Source organism: Suricata suricatta, chromosome 6 (genome assembly GCF_006229205.1).
Source record: "Suricata suricatta isolate VVHF042 chromosome 6, meerkat_22Aug2017_6uvM2_HiC, whole genome shotgun sequence".
Classification (NCBI taxonomy): Eukaryota; Metazoa; Chordata; class Mammalia; order Carnivora; family Herpestidae; genus Suricata; species Suricata suricatta.
The window spans coordinates 37058690-37069921 of NC_043705.1; the positions used below are offsets into that span (position 1 = coordinate 37058690).

The 11232-nt window shown below is 40.6% G+C and overlaps 1 protein-coding gene across 1 annotated transcript; it reads left to right on the forward strand.

Annotated features, from left to right (window-relative positions):
- The first annotated feature begins 592 nt into the window (after window positions 1–592).
- Window positions 593–4410, forward strand: SCGB3A2 (secretoglobin family 3A member 2). The gene is made up of 3 exons (XM_029942215.1): window positions 593–747; window positions 3684–3886; window positions 4269–4410. Exons 1-3 carry the CDS (start codon window positions 693–695, stop codon window positions 4290–4292), a joined length of 282 nt encoding a protein of 93 aa, XP_029798075.1. The 5' UTR covers window positions 593–692; the 3' UTR covers window positions 4293–4410.
- Window positions 4411–11232: the final 6822 nt, after the last annotated feature.

The window sequence follows — 11232 nt, forward strand, 5'->3', positions numbered from 1 at the left end:
TTTTGATTTTTAGATCCTGAGCCTATTATTCTATGTGAAAGTACAAAGAAGGCACACCCTAGGGATTCTCAAAATAACTGGGAGATAATAGAACAGAGATCTTGCCATGGAAGATGTATCAGTGGGGATGGGAAGTGGAGGTAAAGTCTAGAGTAATATGGCACTAAATGCAATGAAACGGAGTCTGTACATACCATAGCTGATGGGACCTCCTGATTGTTTCCACGACGAGCTGGCTTATCAGGTGATGTGACTCTGCCAACTTGAAATGAATAGAAAACTGGACAAAAAGAGAACATTCACTCCTTATTTAATTCCAATATTAAACTTCCCCTTCTTGTCAATATTATTTCAAGAGAAGGACTCTTAGAGCTCTCTGCTCCCACTGGCATCTCTGGGCAAGGAAGGGCTTTTATGAAAGGTCCTTGAGAATGCTTCAAGTGAGGGCTTTGTTTCACATGGGAACATGAGGGAAAGCGGAAAATCCTCCAGTGTGTTTAGTGAGGAAACATGACCTTCATGCTCTTCTTTTTTGGGGTGAGTCAAGTGGTGGTGCCTGCAGTTTAGGTCATTGCTGGTGTATAAATATGTGCATGTGCAAAAAGCAGCTGTCACACTGCACAGAAGTGGAGCCACTCGCAGTGGATTCCCTGCACTTGGCAGTTCTATTTTAAACTCACAGAAAACCTATCATGAAGCTGGTAACCGTGTTTTTGCTGGTGACCCTCAGCATTTGCAGTTACTCTGGTAAGTAGCCTGAACATATGCCCCTCTACTTTTCTCCTAATAGGAGCATAACTCGTAAGCCTAGGCTCCCAGGGAAATATGGCGGAGGAAGTTTTAGAACTATGAAATGGAAAGGGTGGAAGGGATTTCAGATGCAGCAACCCCCTACCACCATCCCAACCTACCAACCTCTAACCCAGTAGAAGTACTATCCTTAATGAATCCTACATAAGAAGTTAGCAAGGGGCACCTGGGTGACTCAGTTGATTAAGTGTCCGACTCTTAGTTTTGGTTCAGGTCATTATATCAAAGTTCATGAGATCGAGCCACGCACTGGGCTCTGTGCTGACACTATGGAGCCTGCTTGGGATTCTGTCTCTCTTTCTCTCTCTCTGCCCCTCCCTTGCTCATGCTCTCTCTCTCCCTCTCTCTCAAAGTAAATAAATAAACTAAAAAAAAAGTTAGCCAAGTCACACAAAAGATCAACATTGTTGAAGATTATCCCCTTAATTTTTCCTATGTTCATTAATCTTGAGTTAAAAATCTCACTTTGTAACTTCTTTCTTTGGAAACTATATGGAGTCTTTTTTTTTTTCTGTCATCTGTAATCAGTGGCCCAGTTATTTCTCCTGGGACATTTCTACATTTATCTGTCCACACAGTCAATGGATAGTTGCCGAATAAACAACTTAGCATTTGGATAAACATGGGAAGATTTAGATATGAACCAGACATAAAGATTGTTTACAAGGTTCTTTCAGTCCGACAGGGGAGCTGTCTTCTCCAGACAGAAGTTACTACAATGCTAGACGAATGCCCAGAGACATATAGAGACAGAGCTCTGAGAGAGGACCAAGGGGCCAACAGCTTGGATTCTAGGTGGGGCATAGAAGTTGGATTCTTGGAGGAGAATGAGAACTGTTCCATTCTTTTTGGAGGAAGTCATTTTAACTATAGGAAGGTGTATTTACATCTGCAAAATGCACTGTGATAACCATTGCTCATTCAAAGAACAGAAGGCTTTGAGGGGCTTCTCTGGAAGTATATAAGTATACACAGAGAAGACATTCACCAAAGCCATTAAAATAAGCAGGGAGATTAATCATGAGAATGGGTGCTGTACATATCCACATTGGCAATTTTGGCTTGTGCTTTTTACTGAAAATTTGGACCAATTTGTAACTAAACCAGTTTTGGCTACTTTGTTTGTCTTTAGTGACTAGTGTCAAATATCTGCAAACAGAAGTGGCAACAGAAAGGTCGGGGGCGAGAAATAAATATCCCTCCTCAGGGGGAGAATTTTGGAAGGAAACTAGATGGCAGAAGATGAAGGGGAGGTAGATGCATAGGCTCCACTTGTACGATCTGGATGGGGAAATGAAAAGGACTCCTAAGGAAAACGAACGAGGGCAGGTCCTAGCCAAAGGATGTGTCTTCTTATATGTGTGCTCATGCATATATGGGTTTACATATCTGCACGTATGTTTTGTAAAAATATATTTTGTATGTATTCTCATTCTGTACCTTTTCCCTCTTACTCGTCTTCTATGTGAAAGTTATCTTTTTAAAAAAAAACTATTTATTTATTTTGAGAAAGAGAAAGTGCACGCAAGGAGGAGAGGTGCAGAGAGAGAGAGGAAGACAGAATTCTAAGCAGGCTCTGCACTGTCAGCGCAGAGTCTGACACGGGACTTGAACAAACAAACTGTAAGGTGATGACCTGAGCCAAAACTTAGAGTTGCATGCTTAACTGACTGAGCCACCCAGGCATTCCTATGTGAGAGTTATCTTTCGAAAGCCAAAGATACAAAATGCAGTTGTTCCATAAAGGAGCCTTGATACCTCCCCATTGCCTTTGGGACAAAAGTCTCAAACTCATTAATATGGCATTCAAAGCTCTGAAAAATCTGACCTCACCTGAGATTTGCAGCCTTACCTCAGTATGCTTTCCCTACCCCAGCATACCTCACTAGAATTCTGCACTCCAACCACTTCTGGAAGGCTCACCAGCCTGCATATTCACTTTCATCTTAACTTTTCAGTGCCTTTGTTAATTTTGTTCCTTTTTAAAACACACTTCCCCTTCTTTACCTTATGATCCTGGAATCTGCTTTAAAACATGGCTCCAACAACATCTCTTTGGGAATATTGCTCCAACACTCTGCCACATTAGAATTAGTCATCTCTTCTCTTATGTTTCCACAGAGCTTTATCCATAAGGTTAGCACAGCACATGCCACACTGTGGCATACACAGATCTTTGTTGTCCACTAGACTGTGTAAATTCTCTGAATGGAATATCATTGTCTTATCATCTATACATCTGCACTGACTCTTAAAGAGTTGGAGTTCTGTTATATTTCAAGCATGGAGTTGAATTAGTTGGGAGTTGAAGTTGAAACTCCCTGAGCTGTGGTTGTTTGGACGTATGCATGTCCCCAAGGAAAGATTCATAATGGAATCTACTCTTTGGCCTCAAAGTCATTGGCTGTGGAGATAGCCACATGCAAAGTATATACTGATCAGGTCAACCACCAGTATCTACTGAGTGCTTAGTACATACCAGGGCCTGTTTTAGACATGCAGTACAGTAGTGATTAAAACATATACTCCTTGTTCTCCTGGAGCCTACATACTAGTGAGAGGACGAGGGCAAGAAATAAACAAATAAATATTTACTATTTTAGGTAATGGTAAGAAAAAATGAAGTTAGATATGGGTGATGCTATTTTAGGTACCTTTCTGAGGAGGTAATATTTGATGAGAAACACATAGTTATCTGGAGAAAGAACAACTTAAGGAGGCAGAACAGCAGGTGCAAAAGCCTGAGGCAAAAGTTTTCCGGGGAAGTCAAGTGGGGCCGGAATGGAGCCATTGATGGACACAATAGAAGACCGTGCAGCAACAGATAGGAATCAGATGTGCCTGTTTCACTTGGTTTTCCTTTTGCCCTGCAGCCACTGCTCTCCTTGTCAACAATCTGCCACAAGCTGTCAACAATGTCTTACCTTTACCTGTGGACAACATTCTCCCCTCTTTGGATCCATTAAAGCTTGTTTTCAGCACTCTGGGCATTTCTGTTGAGCACCTTGTGGAAGGCTTAAGAAAGTGTGGGAACGAGCTGGGACCAGAGGCCTCTGAGGCAGTGAAGAAACTGCTGGTAACTATAGATTGTGGGCTAATTTGTCAAAGGGCCAAGCTTAGTCACCTAAGTGCCCACCCTCCCCACCTCACCCCCACCCACTCTGTTCTCACCTATGGACATGTAGTTCCCTTTTACGGACTGTACTCGTAGGAAGTTAGCATGTCCAGGCATTTCATGGAAGTGCAACATCTACTTTTCTAGAAGGAATTTTTGAATGAAAGAGACCTGTGTTCTGGTTGTGACTTCGTATTTCTCAGCTTAGTGATTCTGGTTGGGACTTAACCACTCTGAGCCTCCATTTCCACATCAGTAAAATGATCGCTAAATGGGTTGGTGACTATTTTTGGAAACATGCTAAGTACCTTTTTTATTTTTATTCTTTCCTTCTGCCTTTCAGGAGGCCCTGTCGCATTTGGTGTGATGGAGCACCAAGCCCTGGTGGAGGGGAAGGGAAAGCACTCCCCTCCTCGCAGGCTGGAACTTACTGCGTCCTAAGATGTGGTGACCCCTGAAAACAATGAATAAAGCAGTGAATAGATTTCATGGTGTCCTATGTTATTTCTGGAATCTGTCTTTTCAGAAGGGCCTAACTAGATACCTTTTGGGTCATAAACTCCAGGAAACCTGTTGTTATCAAGAGAACCTGCATTTTCAGGAAGCCATAATCATGTCTTCCCCTCTGCTTGACTTTGAGTTAAACATTTTCTTCAACTGCTCTTTGACAATGTTTCCAGACACCTCAAGTTCCTATGCCCATATTTCTAAAGAAACTTTTAAAATAAAGCTTATTTGTTTATTTTGAGAGAGAGAGAGAGAGAGAGAGAAGAGAGGGAGAAAGGGAGAGCACATGAGTCTGAGAAGGGAAGGGGCAGAGAGACAGGGGGAGAGAGAATCTTGGGGCTCAATCTCACAAACCGCGAGATCATGACCTGAATCAATATCAAGAGTCAGATACTCAACCAGCTCAGCCACCCAGGCTAAATATATTTTTAAATACAAAATGAAAAGGGTATTTGAAGTATTGTCTGACAATCTAGGGCATTTCACTGGGTTAGAGTCTACATCACCAGAATAGGAGTTTCTCTTAAGTTTGTGGCTATACTGTGGTCACTCCATAGCTTTTACAGACCCTGCCACCCAGGTAGGCCTTCACTGTGTTATCCTTTAGCAAATAGTTTATGAACTGTCCTTTCCTTTTCCTCATGGCACAATCTATGAAGATACTAGAATTATCTTTTCAAGACATAATTCTGGTGATACACAATTGCCTATAAAATGGATGTCCCCCTCCTTACCATGGCATACAAGGCCCTTCATGACCTGGCTTTTGTTTACATGTCTAGTCTCATCAATATTTCTTCCTTCCTTCCTTCTCCTTTCCTCTCTTCATTCCTTCAATATTCCTTCCGTGACATGTGCTTTAGCTGATCAGTGAGAAGATAACTATATTTCTTTGCTTCTAGTACTTTTATGCCTTAATGAAAAATCAGTAATGTCTTTCTTCCCATCAAGAACATCAGCCCTGTTCTGCCTTCAGAGCTGAGGTTGTGCCAGTCTTGGGACTAATTTTCCTCAGATCCTTTCCTCACCCTTTCCCTGCTGGGCTCTGTGATGCTAACCCCTACAGGTTCCCTTTCTCAGGTTCCTAGGTCAGCTGACCTTTGGGCTACATTCTGACCCTGGGGGGCTCAGGAAGGACATGGGAGGTGGAAAATGGGAAAAGTCAGAGTATAGCCTCTCTCCCTCTCTAGTTGGGAGAAGTCTCTGGAAGTATCACATCTGAAACTCCTTGTCCTGCTGGGTAGGTCTGCATTGGTTCCAGCTTTTGCTAGATGACTCCAGTCCCTGGCTGTGGTTACACCACCTCTTTTTTTGCTCTTCAGCTGATGTTGGTAATGACTTCCTGCATTATCCATTTCCCAGTTGCCTCACCATCACCTATTTGACTGCTTAGATCTTCTGTCATCTACTGGATCGATCCCATGCATTATAGTCCCTCTGTTCCAAATATTAAAGTCAATTCTGTTTCCTGGCTGATTCTTGATTAATATAATGTTAACTGTCATCTCTATGAAGATTATCGCGATTTCCTGCTATTTCTTGAGCCCCATGTTCAAATTTTTATAACTAAAATAGTTGCACATTGTGAAACTTCCTGCATTCATTTTTTTGTTTCACCTAAGTCTGTACGAATAGACTAGCTTGCTCACCTATAGGAATAGATAACTCCAAATCTCAGAGGCTTATATCCACAACATTTTAATTTGTTCTCACACTGTTTGATCATCTTGAGTTGCTTAGAGCTCGTTCATGTTGTGTGAATTCTGTGACCAGGAACTGGTGGAATAGTCTTTACCTTGAGCATTTCTGATCATCATGGCATATGGGAAAAGAGAACTTCGAGAATCATGGGCTAACTTTAAAAGCTTTCCCATGTACATCACTTTCAGTCCTGTTTCATTGACAAATCAAGTCACATGACTATGCTTGACTCATTTAGGAAACAATGTAATTTACCACATTACTTGGCCGCTTTGGAGTAGCTGTGACCTGAGATACTTCATTCTACTTGAAATTTTCTGCTCTGTTGGCTTATCTTTCCTCTCACCACTACTGTTTGTCTTACTATTTGACCATTATTTTGTTTAAGTGGCCCTTATTATCATGACTTCCTCTGAATACCGATTCCTCTTCTCTTTTCACTTTGTGTATGGCTTTCATTGAGAGTCTCATGCATTCCCATGTCTGCCAATATAATCTCCATGTTAGGAACTCGAAAACCTATAGCTACATTCAGTATCTCTCTTTTGAAGAGAGAAGATTGTTACCTATAAGACATTTCCAGCAGAGGCCCTTTTTTATGTTCAACTGAACTCACCTTCACCTAAACTCATTATCTCTTTCAAAAACATGCTATTGTGCTCTAATTTCCTGTCTCAGTATATAGCACAACTACTTTCCTGATTACCTAAGTCAGTAAGTTGGTATCATTGTAAATATGCCGCCTTCTCAGCCTTACTTTCTAGTCTGTAAGAAAGTCCTGTTTATTATAAAACTGTTCTACCTATCTACCTACATTTTTCATTATTGTTCCTGTTACTGCTCTTCCCCAAACCTTGTCATTTCTCACCAGACTGCTGTCCCAAATGTCCTCTGTATTCCCAGAGCCGATCCTTTCCAACCCATCAGTGACACAGCAGAAAGGGTGGCTCCTTAAAATGCAAGAATCACTCCCCAGTTTTAGACTTTTTGATAGTGTTTTGTTGCTGATGGAAAAAACATCAGATGCTGTTCTAAACCAGCAGATATATTCATAACATGGATTTAAACATTTTTATTTTCATACTTATTTCTAAGTTTCCTTTCTAGATTCTGAGGTCAAATGGAAGAGAACTCAAACTTACTTATGTTGATATCCTTAGCACATAGCACAGAGCCTGACTGTAGTTGGTGTTGGGCTTGGTTTGTTGAATGGGTGGATTTTCTGTTAGGTTTTATCTGGCTGTGGTGACCCTTTTGTTCTCTTGCATCATTCATATTATTAAGCTATTCATTGCTTTTGTTCCAAGCTTGATGCATTTGGCATATTTGAGAAGGATGACTAAGTATGCTTTCATTCAATCTGCTCCATAGAGAAAACTGCAGCTAGAGTTCTTTGTTACCAACCTCTGAGTAATAGATTTAATATGGCAATCTTTGTGGAGTGGAGGTTTTTCTGGGAGTCTATCAAAAAGAGTGATTGAGTCAAGAAGGAACCTGAGGACAGACCCTGGGAAACGAGGCAGAAACTGATGATAAACATTATGGCAGAAATTGTTGGTAAACTTATTATGAAGGCAACAACACCCAATGCTAATGAGGATGTAGAAAAATTGGATCACTCATAATTGCTGGTGTGAATGCAAAATAGTACAGCTACTCTGGGAAAATCATTTGACAGTTTCTTGAAAAACTAAATATACATCCACCATATGATTCACTAATTATACTCCTGGCTATTTGTCTGGAGAGCTGAAACATGTTTATGCAAGAACATATATACAACTGTTCATAGAAGTTTTATTTGTAGTAGCCCAAACCTGGAAACAACCGCATTGCCCTTAAGTGGGTGAAGGTTAAACCAACTGTTGCACATCTATAGGATGGAGGACTACTAGCAATAAACAAGAATAAACAATTGAGATACACAAGCTGGAAGAATCTTAAGAGAATTATGCTAAGTGACTAAAAGCTAGTTCACCAAACTGAAATACTGTTTAATTCCTTTTATGTAACATTCTCAAAATGACAGAATTATACAAATTGATAAGAGATTTCTTGGGATTAGGAGGGGGTTGGAGTAAACGGGAAGTGAGTGCACTATATGAGTGCTGTGAGAGATCCTTGTGGTGATGGAAATGTTCTGTTTCTTGTCTGTATCAATGTCAAAATTAAAAGTATTGTGATGATAATGTATAAATAGATATATATAATTTAGCATAAATTATATAACCATAATCATATATAAATATTTATATAATTATGTATTAACTTTCATTTCTTTAGTTCATAAATCTCTCAAATTAGAGGAAACCACTAACAACTTTATGTGATTTTTCAAGACATTTTCTGCATGTTTAAAAGTAAGTATATTTGGACACCCAGGACTCCAAGATGGTGTCCATCATGCCAGTGAAGGAAAAGTTCATGGATGTCAAAGTAGGAGAGCTGCCAAGCTGAATACTGATGGAGTTTCATTCCTAAAGGCATGGCTGGAATGTTTCAAAGGAAGAAATCCCTGGGATTTCTATGGTGCTGGCAGCTTACATGCTTTTCAACTGCTTTCTTTCATACGAGGAACTCAAGCCTGAGTAGCTACACAAGTACCACTGAAGAGAGCCCAGTGTGGAGGGTGCAAGCTGCATTCCTCCTAGGAGATCCTTTAATTAACACCCACTAAGGGCGCCTGGGCGGCTCAGTCCGTTAAGCATCTGACTTCAGCTCAGGTCATGATCCTCCAGTTCATGACTTTGAAACCTGCATCAGGCTCTGTGCTGACAGCTCAGAGTCTGGAGTCTGCTTCAGATTCTGTGTCTCCCTCTCTCTTTGCACATCCCCAATCAGGCTGTGCATGTGCCTGCGTGTGTGTGTGTGTGTGTGTGTGTGTGTGTGTATGTCTCTCAAAAATAAATAAATTAAAAGAAAAACACCCAATAAAAGATGATTGGTGCATGGGAAATAAATAAAAATAAATAAAAACTATATATAAATGAATCCTACTTTTCTTAAATTTCAATTTATGCAAATAATTAAATTTTTAGTAATATTTTTTCTCACTATAATGAGTGCTATGATAAACATCCATTTATTTGCATTTATGTCAGTATCACTTCACAAAAATCTTGAAAGTGGAAGTTCAGTGCCAAAAATTATATGATGTTTAAAATTTTGAAAGCTAGAAACAAGTTTCCACTGGAAACAGCAGTGGGAATCTGAAGTGATTGAGGTCAGAGCAATTTCATTCCCAAAGATAAGACTAGGGGCCCAGGACAATGCATAGGGTGTGCCTGTTCTACTTGAGAAAGCATTGCATTCCTTTTTACCATGTATTGGAGGGGCAGGAGGTGCAGAATCATATTTTTCCTTGCCTTCATATTTAAGTTAGATAATACAAACAGCTAAGTCAGTAACATTTGCTGCATTTTCTAAAAGATTTATTTATTTATAAGTTTTTTTAATTTAAAAAAATTTTTATTCATTTTTGAGACAGAGAGAGACAGAGTATGTGTGAGGAAGGGGCAGAGAGAAACAGAATCCAAAGCAGGCTCCACGCTCTGAGCTGACAGCATGTACCCAGTTGAAAAGATCTCAGGCTTTACGCAAGTTAAAAACAGTAGGGGGTGCTCATAGGTTGTTAGCAACACCAAGGAACATTTTATTTTTTAAATATGTATATGCTCAAGATATATAAGAAATTTCAGCATCTTCTACTGTATTAAATTTTTCATGAGGAGAAACAAAGAGACATAAAATATCTGATACCCCTCCATTCTATGCTCCTCAGGCTTCATCTTGAGCATTTTTTAAATGAATTTTTTTTCTTTGCTCTGCTATACATATAGTTATGTATGTATCTTTATCAAATGAGAATTTGTTTCCTGATCAGAATAATAATAGCTAATGTGACTAATATGACTAATAATCATAGTCATAGTTACTGGCCATTGTGTTCTATGTATATATATATATATCTTTAATTCAGCAAATGGTAATTAAATATTGATTGCAATATCTTTGCTAGAAGTTGGCCAATCTGTGATAAACAAAATGAATATGACCCACACCCTCAGAGATTGTTGCAGTGTAAAGAAAGACACAGAAACTATGTAAGAAAAAAATGGTAAATAGATAATTATAAGTTATGATAAGAACAATAAAGGAAAAAGTAGGATTTTAAGGATGGCAATAGTGAATAAGAGGCTCCCTATTCCATTTTGGGTGGTCAAGGAAGTCCCGTCTTTGAAAGTGTTGTTTAAGGTGGGACTTAAGGTTGTGAAGAACCCATCTCAGCCAAAGAATATTCTGGGTGGAGAGTACTGAATGTGAATCTCCTGACCAAGAAACGTGGCTTCCCCACAGAACTGAGAGAGCTTGCGTGTGGCTGCCGCCCTGTGAGCAGAGGGATGTGAGACGAGGCGGGGCAGGTAGACGGAGGTAAATCCGTGCCTTCAGTGAAATAATGATGGACACGACTTTTACCCTGAGAGCCCCAGAGGCCTGGGCAGACTTGTGTCCAGCATTCCCCGTCTCTGGGAATGGCATCAGCACACATCCAGTTAGTTGCATTAGTCAGACAGCTTGGAGTCGTTTTGTACACCTCCCTTTCCCTGACAAATCACCCTCCACTGATCGGCATCCTGCCCACCTCGCCCTCCCTCAGTATTCTCTTGAATCCTCTGCCACGGTCCCCTCCGCACGGGTGCTCCCTGGGCCCAGTCTCTCTTGTCTCTGGCCAGAGCTTCCCAGCAGGCTCCCTGCTTCTGCTCCTGCAGTGTGGCCTGTACAGCGGCCGGCCAGCCGGGTCTTCTCAGCATGCAACAATAATCGTTCTCATTCTAATGGTAAAAACCTTTCAGTATCTTGCCACTGTTCTCAGAGTCAAGCCTGGAATCCTGACCATACTTATGAGGTCCTGTCAGGCCTCAGCATTTGTTTTCCTCCCTTACTCTCATTTTCTGCCATTTGCTGCCCAGCCACCTGGGTCTTCTTTCTCTGCTGGCAGCAGGATGCCTGATACAGAGTTTTTGCAAATGCTGTTCACTCTCTTCACTTCACTTCTCTTTCATTTTCTTCTCCTGAATCTTCTCCTAATTAAACTCATC

Excerpts from the sequence above, each read along its gene's own strand:
- SCGB3A2 (XM_029942215.1), top strand. The coding sequence starts at position 693 with ATGAAGCTGGTAACCGTGTTTTTGCTGGTGACCCTCAGCATTTGCAGT. Across the intron at positions 748-3,683 it reads CAGCATTTGCAGTTACTCTG|CCACTGCTCTCCTTGTCAAC; the intron begins GTAAGTAGCCTG and ends TTTGCCCTGCAG. Across the intron at positions 3,887-4,268 it reads AGGCAGTGAAGAAACTGCTG|GAGGCCCTGTCGCATTTGGT; the intron begins GTAACTATAGAT and ends TCTGCCTTTCAG.